Genomic DNA, 12,772 nt, shown 5'->3' with positions numbered 1-12,772 from the left:
TCATGTCCTTATTTGGGTAAAACTGGGAATCTTAATATCTTCTGAACCGTCACGTTAGAAAAAAAATCCCCCCCCCGTACAATGGCCACGCTTACATGATGTTTTCTCCTTCGTGTTTACATGGAAATAGTAATTCTGAATTGAGGTTTACATGGAAAACATGTTTAATTGTCTTTATTCAATTCCTCTTAATGTCTGGGGGTTGGAAAGGGTTCTGATTGGACAGGAGCGGGCGTGACATATTTACGTTTACCGGAAGAAAACAGACTCTAGTTCCTGCTTCTTTCATTTTCGGTTACAACATAGAAGACCACGCAATAAGTTCAAATTTCGCTTTGATTTTGACTATAGTTTTTAAAAAGCAGCTGGACACAAACATACTGCTTCACTTCTGTCAGCTGAGGAGGAGAAGAGAGATAGAGGACCGGAGAAGGGAGGCAGAAGACCGTACTTTGGCGAATCAAAGCCAACAGTTAGTGCAACGGCTGCTCTACCTCAGCCTGAAAATGTGCCCGCCAGCACGGAGTATGTGCATCATTGCGACAGGACAAGGGAACGAGCATGAGCAGAACGACCGGAATTAATTTAAAGCGGAATGAACGTATACATGATCGAGGAATTATTCAATTCAGATTTAAAATCAGAATAAACCAGCTACTTACATCTGATTTAAGTTTAATTCAGAGTGGTCATTTTCATTCGGAATAAGGTGTTCACAAGGTCATTTTGAATCTTTTTAAAGAGAATTAAATTTTTATTCTGAATTAAAGAGGAATTAAAAGTCTCATGTAAACGTAGCCAGTGTGTGCCATTAGAGAGATTAGCTTCGTAGGGCTAAGACGTTTTTTGAACCAGGCTGTAAACATGTTTATTTCTGCTGCAAAGATCGTCTTTTTCCCATTCATGTCTATGTGGTTTCTGGTGTTTCTGCAGCCAGCCTCAAGTGGATTCTCGATGTATTGCAGTTTATAACTCTTCCACATTGGACTCATATTTTTAGATCGGAGGTTGCCGCTTGGCAAACAGTGAAATGGGATTATGTTCAGAGCCGTGGGAAGTAGCTCTAAGTTGGGGGTGCTAGAGATGCAATTTTTTTTCTCTTTGCATTTGTGTTACGTATGCAATTGATAGGCTATAGCACACATACATTTTATTTGTATTTATTTGGTTTGAATACAAGCTTTCAAGATACCTTTTCATTATAAATTCACATCAATAACAAATATAATACAGGCTACTATAATATGTATCAAATGCCCGACTTGCAACTTCCATACCCCGTTGTACAGCAAAGAGCTTACAAGCCAAACCTGGTGAAACAGGCCCAAAAGGCTGTAGTGTGCATTGAACGGAACTTATCCATATACGTTCAGTTTTTATGCATGCACACACACAGGGCCCACGCATCAGGTTATCAAAAAATGAATAATTATTTAAAATTGCTATAATTATTTCTCAAATCTTCCTCAGGCATTACATTTTCTGAAAATAATACAATGAAAATAATTTGAAAAAACTGTTTTAGTGTGTTAATTAATGGATTCATTCAACTTATTTATGCATCCAGAAAATATTGTGATGCCTTTTCCAACAGGGGTGCTGCAGCACCCTCAGCACCCCTACTTCCCACGGCCATGAATCTGTTAGTATAGAGAGTTTGATAAATCAGGACTTGTCTGATGTATTGATTTTCAGTTTCTCTCTGCCAATGCGCTGTAAACTTCTTCATGTACATTTTATTTTGAAGGGAGAGACCGGAAGTTCCATCTGTCGTTCCTGTTAACTTGTCACCTAAATGTAGAGTAGAAAACGGACTGTCTCTGGAAAGCGAAGGAGAGGACAGAGGTGTAAAAGCAGTGAAATGGTGTGAAAACTGAGCGACTCTAAGAGGAGTTAGGGGACAAGCCGAGGAGGAACACCGCAGGAGGATTTAATATTTTTTGTCAAATTGTCCTTGAAGTCAGTGAACTCCCGCTTTTTGATGCTGTCCTCACGGAGGTTTGAGCCAATAACGGACTTATTGGTCGGCTGAACCATGCAGAGGCTGCTGCTCCTGAGTTTGGTGTTGAGTTTTCAAACTGGTAAGACTGCATTCATCCCCTTTTTTTTTATCCCACATACATGACACATTATGTCATTCATTGAATTTGTTTGAGCTACACAGAGTTAAAGTCACATTGAGCCCTCTGTGTGCTGGTATGCCTTTAAAGCGCATGTGTGTGCACAGAAGGAGAGAAAGCCGTGTAACATGATTTCATATCATTCCCAGATGAGCCGCAGTAATGGATCACCTTAGGCGTGTGTGCGCGTCTGTGTGCGCTTGTTCGCACCCAGCATTGCTTCACCACACTTTTTTTAATCATCCTTGTCGCGCGCCTCGAGCTGCACGCATTTGTCCAACTTGAACATGACTAGTGCACGCGCAAATGACCTTTTGCTGATGACGAACCCCCGGTGCCGTTCTTCCGACGGGCCGTGGTGAGGCGCTGAGGACGTGACGGGAATGACAGTGATTGACCAGCGCTGCTCTACATGCCAGCAGCACTACCACGCTGCTATCATCAATGAGACCACTGCTGCCAGCTCTATGTGCTGATCCTGTAGTCAAAGATAGCTTATAAACCTCTCCCTCTGTCTCACCCTCCCTTCTCACACACACACACACACACACACACACACACACACACACACACACACACACACACACACACACCTACACACACACACACACACACACACACACACACACACACACACACCTCTGCTGCTCCTGTATTGCTGTCCTACCTGTGTGCCTGACACAAAGCCCACTTCATTCCCTCTCTTGCCTCACTGTGTGCATTTCATCAGCACAATGAGCTGCAGCAGCAGCAGCAGCAGCAGCCATGCATCTGTTCCCCCTCCGTACCTGTGGGGTGCCAGGTAGGCTATTGGCTTAGGATAATCACAGCTGTAGCTGAGTTGCTGGGAGACAGGAGGCTGAAGAGGAAGAGGAGGAGGAGGATGGTTGTAATTTCTATAAGCTACCTGTTTGATCAATCATATCTGTGTGGCGTAAACGTGTGTACCCTCCTTTTTTTATCCACCCTTTTGTCTACCTCGGCTGACACTGAGCGTGCACGGCTGGCTGCTGGTCGCACCAGTCGACCACTTCATCATAGGTAGGGGGCGTGTTAGGGGAAGGGAAGGTATGGAAAGGGATGATGTCACCGTGTCTGCCAGGCTTTGTGTCGCTCAGTCGGGCTCACTGCGTTTAGAGTCCACCCATAGTGTGCTGCTGAGGGTTCAGGCTACACAAACAGTTCTCTACACACAGACGAGAGCAGATCTGCCTTTAATGAGTCCACGTATGACACTTAGTAAAAAAGGTCGAGATGCAAAAACACATACCCCCCCTTCGCTCGGTCCGTCGAGACCCCTTAATACTGTCACATGCTGTTGTCCTGTTTGTCCACTCATAAACAGTCAAGTCCACATGACTAACCCAGTGACACACACCTACAAATGCGCATAGACACACATGCACGAGTGAAACCATGTGTCCTATTGTCTGATGCTACGCTGCTACAACTGTAAAACCCATTGTTGCTTCACATTGGACTCTCACACAAACACAAAGATATTTACTATCAAAGGCTTTCCTGGAGACAAGATTAGCAGTTAATGCGGCTGCTTTTTTCACACAGATCTGAATGATGTAATACGTAGAAGGTCTCAAGCATTGCTCTGTCGATTTTTACATAAGAGTAGTAAACATAATCCCAAATGCTGAGATGAATCTTGCCTGAAAAGAGATAATACTTATGTTAGGATCTTTCTAAGGAGCTCCCAGACTCTTATCTTTTCATTAGACAAGTAAAACAGTATTTCATGGCCTGCAATTTGCACACATGTAATTGCCTACTAGTGCTAATGATTGGATGGTTATTAGTGCAGCAGCTAATTAAAGCTTTGGTGAATCTGAATGTTTTTAATCTATTCAGATTCAGTGATACAGTCGCAACCAGGACTAACTCAGTCTCTCTGGAAGGATTGATTTAGTACCCCAGCCTTGTATCTATCTACATACCAACCTGGTATTAAGTCCCAAGCAGGCGCCACCATTAATGCAGCTGTTAAATGTTACTGCATAATCAATCACTGCAGACCTTTCACTTCCTAATGAGCAGGGGTGCCTTGAGGTTGGACTTGCAGTGCTGCACCTATAGCCCAGACTCAAGTGCTGACTCGGACAAAGGCTCCGATGCAGGTGTACCATTTGTCAGCCTCTGTCCTTTTGTACGGACCGAGGCCACGGGCTGCTGCTGCTGCCGCCGCCTTGTACTGTACGCTCAGGCTCTGAATCACACAGCCGAGACGTGAATCATAGACCTCAGACGAATTCCTGTGTCGAGCTCAGCAAAGGAAAGATTCAGATGTTGCAAGAATCAGACACATTCGAGGGGCTTTCAGACCCAGAAAAAAGAAATCCCCAAGGGGTCCTAGATCAAGAAAGTAGTGGATCTACTATTATATGTTTAATGACTCAGAAGTGAGCGGGAACCGTTCAAATAACAATGAACAATAAGAGGACACTCAGAGTCCAGTGCAGCACTAAATCACAGTTTCATTTCTTATTCTCTGGTAAAATGTGTAACACTGAAACCCAAACAAATTCCAAAGTCTCTACTCTCCGTCCCTAAGTCACAATCAGTAACTCTGAATGTATTTAAAATCACATTTTCAGAGGAAGAACTCCTCAGCACTCATCTTGTCATTTGTTTTATGCTTTCATAAGAAATAAAGGAACAACTGTGCAGTTAGCCCCAGCTAATCTCATAAAGCCAGGACCCCCGCTCCATAAAGCCGGTGCAGAGCTAGAGAAATTCATCCACTGAAACTGGTTCCAGGGAACGGGGACTGTAATAACCACTAAATATGCACTTGGGAGAACTGTTTTACTTTCAGATAATGGCTGTTTAAGATTAAGCAGAAGCTAAAGTGGCTGAGAAAGAGAGAGACACCAACAAAAGAAGCTCCATGCCCAGATCTTCCATTGAGGATCTTGTAGATTACTCTATATGGATCTATTTATAGCGTCATGAACCTTCCTGAAAGAAATGGTCTCAAGGCTAACGAACTACCCTGTGGTGCAGGAGTGAACCCTTTTGCAGCTTCCAGTGTAAATCTGGAGCGACGTATGTAGCGAGGCAGAAGTCTGCTTTCAATTTGGATCCCAGTGAGCGAGATACGGCTCTGGAGCATCCTACCGTTGGGTTAAACATGTTTCTTTACGAAATCTTTTTACCACTAAAGCATCTCTAATTGACATCAGCCTCTGAAAGCAATCATTGAACCAGTTGTCAAGCTTAATCTGGGAATGGAGCCCATAATGTTATGATATACGTCCACGCCTGTTCTCTGTTGGGTTCCGTTCAATCAACAAATTCTTGGCATTTCTGTCCCGGCGGGTGTTTGTCAAAGTGTGACATGATGATTGCTTTTCTCCGTTCACATGTTTGTTTTAGGGCATTCCTCGGGACATGGTTATGGTTTTTTAAAATTGTGCGTGCAGAAAAAGAAAAAGTAAGATGTGTAAAAAAGTTGAATGGGTACATAAGAGTCAGATAAATCATTATCAAACTTGTGGTCAGGTAAATTCACTCAAAAAGTGTGCAACATTCCTTTCAGCATCCCCAACAGCTACAGAAACGCTTCCCACATGCAGCCCAAGGATTAAAAGGCCTTGTAGTCTGATTGTGTTTGACAGGCCGGGGGCATCCAAGTTATAAAAAGAAGAAGGCAAAAAAAACATCCCCTTAAAATTGTTTCTTTATGCAGAGTCCCCCGAGCAAGAGAGGAACACTTTATCACATCTGACTGAATCTATTGGCCTTGTTTTCCCAAACTGCATGGCCACATTCTGCAGGGACGACCAACTCTGGGTGCTGAAGAGGGGGGGGGGTGGTTTGGGTCTGTTACTGCAGAAGTTGTGTTGGGGGTGAAGGAGGGTGGACAAAGAGGGTAGTCTTGTGGGCAGGTGGGTGAAGCCTGATTGAGAGTGATTAGACTTTTTTTTGTTTATTTAGAGGTGGTGAGGTGGAGGAGGAGGAGGCGGGTGGTGCGGGAGGAGGGTGTGCTGGGTGAAAAGGAAAAGAGAGCCACAAGAGAGAAGCGAGGGACGTGGATGAAGAAGGAGGAGGAGTGGTTGGGAGGCCAGTGGCGGAGAGAAAGGGACTATTACTCAGGCTCGACTGCTCCCTCAGTGGGGACGGTGAAGCTGCTCATTCAGACAGAATATGGTCGAGGCCGGTTCAAAGGCTACAGGGCGCTGGAATCGGGACTGCTTGAACCCCAAGCTGCGTCGCCAGACGAGCTCTTCCTCTGCCCCGTTTCTTACGAGGTTAATTGGCATTAACCGGTGTTGATGTTAACTTTCTTTTTGCGCATTTGGGTCCCTCTTGCAACACACGTCTTTTTCTGCTTACCAAAGCGTTACTGAACTTTTTCAGAATAATCTCAATCTGTCCCTTTGCTCTTTGCCCTTAACCGCTCCATTATTTGGCATTAATCTGAGGTCTATTTTTAGTGGATTTGGGTCCCTCTCCCAGCATGCCTTTTTTTCTATTTACCAAAGTTATTCCAGTCTTTTTTTATCACCCTTTCTTAACTTTTTGCTCCACCATATTGCCTACACCCTGCACTGGCATTAAGCGGTGTTGATGCTAACTTTGTTTTTAGTGCATTTGGGTCCCTCTTACAACACAAGTCTTTTTCTGCTGACCGAAAGGTATCCTTTCTTATTACTGAACCTTTTCAGAATATTTCTACAATCTGTCCCTTTTTCTTTGCCCTTACCCGCTCTATTCTTAAACATTACTCTGAGATACTGTTTACTATCTTTAAGCATACTTAGGTCCCTCTTTAAACATTCCTTTTTTTCTCTTTACCAAAGTTATTCCAGTCTTTTTTTACCACCCTTCTTAACGTTTTGCTCCACTTCATTGCCCCACACCCTGCTTTGTCCCCATCAAGTTTAATTGGCATTAACCGGTATTGATGTTAACTTCCTTTTTAGTGAATTTGGGTCCCTCTTACAACACAAGTCTTTTTCTGCTAACCGAAATGTATCCTTTCTTATTACTGAACCTTTTCACAATAATTTCAATCTGCTCCTTTGTGGTTTGCCCTGACCCGCTCCATTATTTGGCATTAATCTGAGGTCTATCTTTTAGTGTATTTGGGTCCATCTTCTAACATGCCTTTTTTTCTCTTTACCAAAGTTATTCCAGTCTTTTTTTATCACCCTTTCTTAACTTTTTGCCCCAGTATATTGCCCACACCCTGCCCTTCCCTATCAAGGTTAATTGGCAGAAACTGTGGCGCATTTGGGTCTATTTCCAAACATGAGCTTCTTTTCCCTCTTGATTAAGTCCATTCCTTTCCTCTTTTCTGTCCCTTTATGGACTTCCTTGTATCTAAATGGGACTCTTTTTCTCCATCCCTCTGCTGCCCTGTCCCTGCAGAGGTTAACTGGCATTAATGAGTGATGGTGTTAACTTTCACTTTGGTGCATTTGGGTCCCTCCTCCGACACAAGCTGTTTTTCTGTTTACCGTAGATAGTTCTCCTCCTCTTACTCTCCCTTCATGGACTTCTTCTGGCCTTCTGACCCTCTTTTTCTTTTCCCAGTCTATCGAGGTCAGCTGGCATAAATTCTTGTTGCTGTTAACTTCTTCTTCGGCGCGTATGGCTTCCTCTCTTCATATGAGCTGTCTGCGCACCGAGTTTGATTCGTCCCTCTTCCTGCTCCCTCTTGAATCTGACTAACCCCCTAACCCTCCTGCCCCCTCCCTGTTAAGGTTAATACGCACTAATCAGAATTGCTATTAGCTTTCTTTCTGCACATTTGGGTCCCACTCTCAGCGTTAGCCTTTTCTGCTCATAGGGAATTCATTCCTTTCCTCTGACTGTCGCTCTTGGACTTTGTTTTTGAATCAGGCTCTTTTTTCTTTGCCCACCCCCTCGCCCCCTTTATGCCGAGGTTAATTGGCGTTATAAGTGTCGCTGTTAACTTTTGTTTTGCCGCATTTGTGCCTCTCTCCCAACATGAGCCTTTTCTGCTTACCAAAGTTCATTCCTTTCCCCTCTCTGTCCCCTCCTGGACTGCTTTTTTTCTTCCATCTGATTTTTTTTTTCTCTGAACCCCCCCTCTCTTCAACCTCCTACCCCACCACCACATCCATTACTTCTCCTTCTCTTTCCATCTACCCCTTTCTCTCTCTTGCTCTCTAATAAGTTCCAGATGTGGTTCCTGCATTCCTCTGGTCGGTGGAGAGAGAAAGAGATGAGGGGAGGGGAGGGGGTGGTATGAGTCGGGGGGGAGGGGACAGGAGGAGAAGCACATGAATTAAAACAGGGAGCGCATGATGAGGAAGAGGAGCTCATGTACTGTAACACACTCAGACAGGCACACACATACGCACACAGGTACACAAACGTACGCTGGAACTCGCACACAAGCAGAGGGGAGAAGAATGGATGCGTTTGTGTGTGTGTGAGTGTGAATGTGTGTGTATTAAAGGGGATGGGGGAGGGGGGATGTCGGTCCTGTAACCTCAAAAGTTTTGGGACATTCTCCTCCCCCTCCTCTTCTTCCCTCCCTCCCCCTCCCTCCGCAGGAATGTGGCTGACGCTGATGATGTCACTTCATTTCTCTGCTCTCCCAGTTTCTGGTCCTCTACAGGGACAGGGCCGAGGGAGGCGGAGAGGGGGAGATATTCGACTTGCTTCATCCATCTTCTCTTTACGATAACAACATTAGGGTCAGCCGTCCAACTAAATCCGTAAGCACAGCACTGCAACGCTCGCCATCCCCTCGCCATGTAGTAAAAAAGCCTGCAGGCGAAATTGTTGCCGACCACAAATAATGAGTGAGGCATCTCTTAGTAGTTGTAATCATTAATGGCCTCAAAGTCCAGTCATTAAAAGCATTTCGTGCAGATGCTAAGACTGCCACTGCCGACCAAATACGATACCCTTGAGGCCATACTTACCTTAACTCAGTCCTCCTATATTTTTAGTTCCTGATTGGCCTAGTTTACATCTCGGCCTGTCATGTCCACTCTATTGGCTTCAGATGGTTTCAGGTTTCTGCTCTGCTGCCAGAGCGTCAGTGAGGTCAAACAAAAAGTATGTTCACCAATGAGAATAAGCCAAAACGCCCAAATCAGAATTAAAGCACCTCCATCTGAAGAAACTTGCACACATTTCAGGGAGTTCAGTGAAGCACGTTATGAGAAACAGTCCATGTTGTAAGTTGTGGCTTGATTCAGAGTGTTACTGAAATGACATCTAGCACCCTGAACAGACAGAAATCCGTCTATAGTGGGCTGATGAGACACATGTGGAAAAGAGGAATGTTTTGGTGCTAAAGGGTACCCCTTGAAAAATAGAAATGCATGATGTATTCATCATCCTTTTTCACATTTCACACAGCTCTAATTAATTTCATTGTCTCATGAAAACACCAGACTGTATTAGATCACATCCCGTATAAACAGTTGGTACTAAATCTTCTACTGGAGTAGTTTCAAGAAGAATGAACCACTGCTGCTGACATTGGTGAAACATGTTATTTATGGACCTGTCCTTGGTAATTGGGGGTTTGCTGATGTTAAAGTAGGACTGGGTCTTCCCCACGGTGTGGGAGGTTAAGGCGACACAATTAAACATTGCCAGCCTTGCTAGTCAGCACCAGGTTTACCAGTCAGTTAAACAAATGAGTATTTTTCTTAATAGTAAGCCTGAAATGGTGGTCATATGTGGAGTCTAAGCTGTGGTGCAGCCACCTACCACTAGTAAGGGATTCAGTTACTAGCTACTGCGACACTGCTTTAATGCTCCTCTATCTGGATGTAAACAAGCACAGATGACAGACGGCATCTTGTAGTGCGTTGTGGTTTGTCATAGTTTGATCTGGAAAATAGAGACATATTTGTATGTAGACTGTGTCTGGTTAAACTGCTGTATAACCACTCAACTGGAGTGATGTATAACCACCAGCACGGACATGAGGGCGTTAACCTCTAAAGGAGGTCCATGGGCTGGTGTTGCTAGCTATGCTAACATTAGTCATACTCACCTGCAGACTCCTGTGTTATGGTGTGTTGAGTAAATTATTCTCAATTTGGACTGTTGTTTTGGAATGTTTTTTAACTGTAAGACTAATTGGTTAGTCGCTGTAGTCCTCTGTATGCATGTCACTAAACTACAGGAGAAAAAAATCCCCAAAACTTGAAAACAACAAGCTGAATAAAAACTTTGTATGACACAAGCAGCAACCTCCGGTCTCAGAATATGAAGCCAATGTGGAAGTGTTATAAACTGCAATTCATCAAGCATCCACTAGAGGCTGGCTGCAGAAAAACTGGAAACCACATACACACCCATTCAAAGAAGACAATCTTTACAGCATTAATAAACATGTTTACAGCCTGGTTCAAAAACGGCTTCAATCTGAATAGCTAATTTCTATATTGGCACACACTGTAGGGGTGAATTTTTTTCTAACGCAACAGTTCAGATATTAAGATTACAAGTTTTGCCCAAATAAGGACATGACTGACTTGACTGACAGGCAGGAACACATAGCTGTTGGCTAGGAGGCTCAAACCCCGCCTCTTTACTTCACACTAAGCTTGGATGAGTTCAGCATTTCCAATATGGCTCCTGCCGAAGATTGGCTTCAAAACAGCGCTCAGGAACAGATGGGTGACGTCAAGGAGACTACGTCCATTGTTTATACAGTCTCTGGTATGACAGCACCAGAACCACTGAACAATAGGATCATAATCTATTGGCATACTTTAAGTCATGTCAAGTATATAACATATATTAATTTATAGAAATCAAACTTTTCGCAAAGATTTTGCTGTATATGTATGTGTATGATGCAATGCTCCTCATTCATTAAGCAACCTGCACTCCCTTTTTCTTCTTCTGCTTTCTAAAGGCTTAAATATGTAAAAGTCTACAAAGCTCATCTCTGATTTATCATCACCCCGCTCACTTTGCTTTCTAGTCATTCAGCGCTTTAGCCATCAACAAAGAAAGCCTCTCTGGAGCGACAGTGTGTAGCGCTGGTGATATTGGCGAGGGGCCTCTGTATGAATATTGCTCCACTGTAAGAGGTCAAGGCCCCGGGCTTTTATTGGACGGTTTGTGACAGATGACATTGCAAGAAGCTACAGTACATACCAATAAAATTAGATTACACTGGATTGAATTAAAGCAGACCTTGGAGGAGGTGATTTATTGATGGGATGCTGCTTGTAAAACAGTCCTGCTGGATTCCATTACTGTGCTGGACTGTAACGAGAGGTGGATTGGTGACTTGGCTGATGGTGTAAGTGTTTACTAGCGTGGTCACGTGGATCGTGGATCACTCAAAGAAATAATTTGAGAGAATTTCCACCTAATTAAACTGCTTTCATTTAGTGAGACACAATTCTGTCAAACCAACTCATTGTAAATATGTTGAGTGAACATAAAGTATTGACGTTACCGTTACTTATTTGCAATGTTTGGGTCCAACTTAGTTTGTGAAGGTTGTTTCAACATATTTACTAAGGTAGGATCTGACCTGATTGTCTTGGGTCCCAATAACTTGTATAATACTTTTTTTTGTAAGTTAGATTTTTGGGCTTTTTTGCCTTTATTGATAGTACAGCTGAAGAGAGACAGGAAGTGTGGGGAGTAGAGAGCGGGGGAAGACATGCAGTAGATGGTCGACGGAGTTGAACCGGCGACCTCTGCGACGAGGACTAAAGCCTCGATTAGGGATGGGCATTTCAAGCCAAAATACTATTCCATAATCATTGGCACCTATTTGATGATTAATCGAATAATCATCCCCCAACACACACACACACACACACACACACACACACACACACACACACACACACACACACACAAACACACACACACACACACACACACACACACACACACACACACACACCTGTCCCATTAACAGCCCGTTTGCATGGCAGTCTCGTTAACCAGCAGCAGGACGAGGTGCTGCTAGTATCGGGCGCTGTCAGCGTCTGTCTGGATCTTTATGTCAGTGTTTCTGTGACGCAGTGTGGTGTGTGTGTTTACATGTTACAGTCATGCTCAGTCTCTAGAAACATGTGTGTAGTAGTGTGAGATTCAGAAACGGAGAAAATTGCAGCAATTGTTGCAAATGTTTTCTTCTTCTTTTGCTTTTTAATGCAGTTAGCATTCTTCTTCTTCTGTTATTTAATGCGGTTAGCAAACAGCCTTAAGACGCTCTATAGCCCCCGTCTACCGTATTACAACCAAGCACCGGTAAAAATGGTGAAAATTTGTACTTTTAAAATTAGAAAATATTTGAAATAATTCTTAGTTTTTTACAACGTGAACAAATTTTGAATATTCGAAAATCCTCGCCCATCCCTAGCCTCGATACGTGGGGGGCTTTGACTGCTAGGCCACCAGCGCCCCAATTGCAGTCAGTCACAGGCGATCTCTCCCAACTCCCGTCATGGCTCTTCTTTGCCAGAAGCACGATACCTTGGCTGATGAATAGGGCCTGTCGCACGCTACTGCCACCTTCTGCTCTGGAGGGGTATTGCAGATGGGATTCCTACCTACACCCATTAGGTTGTGTTGACATAAAGCAATCTTGTAGTTTTAAGGATTTTGCATGTCATGTTAAAACTACATGATTTAAACATGTTGAACCACTAAACATGAATTAATATAAT

General features: G+C 43.7%; 1 protein-coding gene across 3 annotated transcripts in view; it reads left to right on the top strand.

Moving 5' to 3' along the window:
- Positions 1-1,773: 1,773 nt before the first annotated feature.
- The window catches only part of kirrel1a (kirre like nephrin family adhesion molecule 1a), a 52,944-nt gene continuing 41,945 nt past the window's right edge, over positions 1,774-12,772 (top strand). Inside the window, exon 1 of one of the 3 annotated variants that reach the window (XM_034677243.1) lies at positions 1,774-2,081. In XM_034677243.1, coding sequence (XP_034533134.1) covers positions 2,036-2,081 — 46 coding nt within the window. In that variant the 5' untranslated portion in view covers positions 1,774-2,035. The remainder of the gene's footprint in view (positions 2,082-12,772) is intronic. The other 2 variants (XM_034677245.1, XM_034677244.1) reach the window with 2 other exon arrangements.

This window comes from Notolabrus celidotus, chromosome 23, assembly GCF_009762535.1.
Source record: "Notolabrus celidotus isolate fNotCel1 chromosome 23, fNotCel1.pri, whole genome shotgun sequence".
NCBI lineage: Eukaryota > Metazoa > Chordata > Actinopteri > Labriformes > Labridae > Notolabrus > Notolabrus celidotus.
Note: the sequence above shows the minus strand (reverse complement) of the source record. Positions and strands in the feature narration are given on the sequence as shown.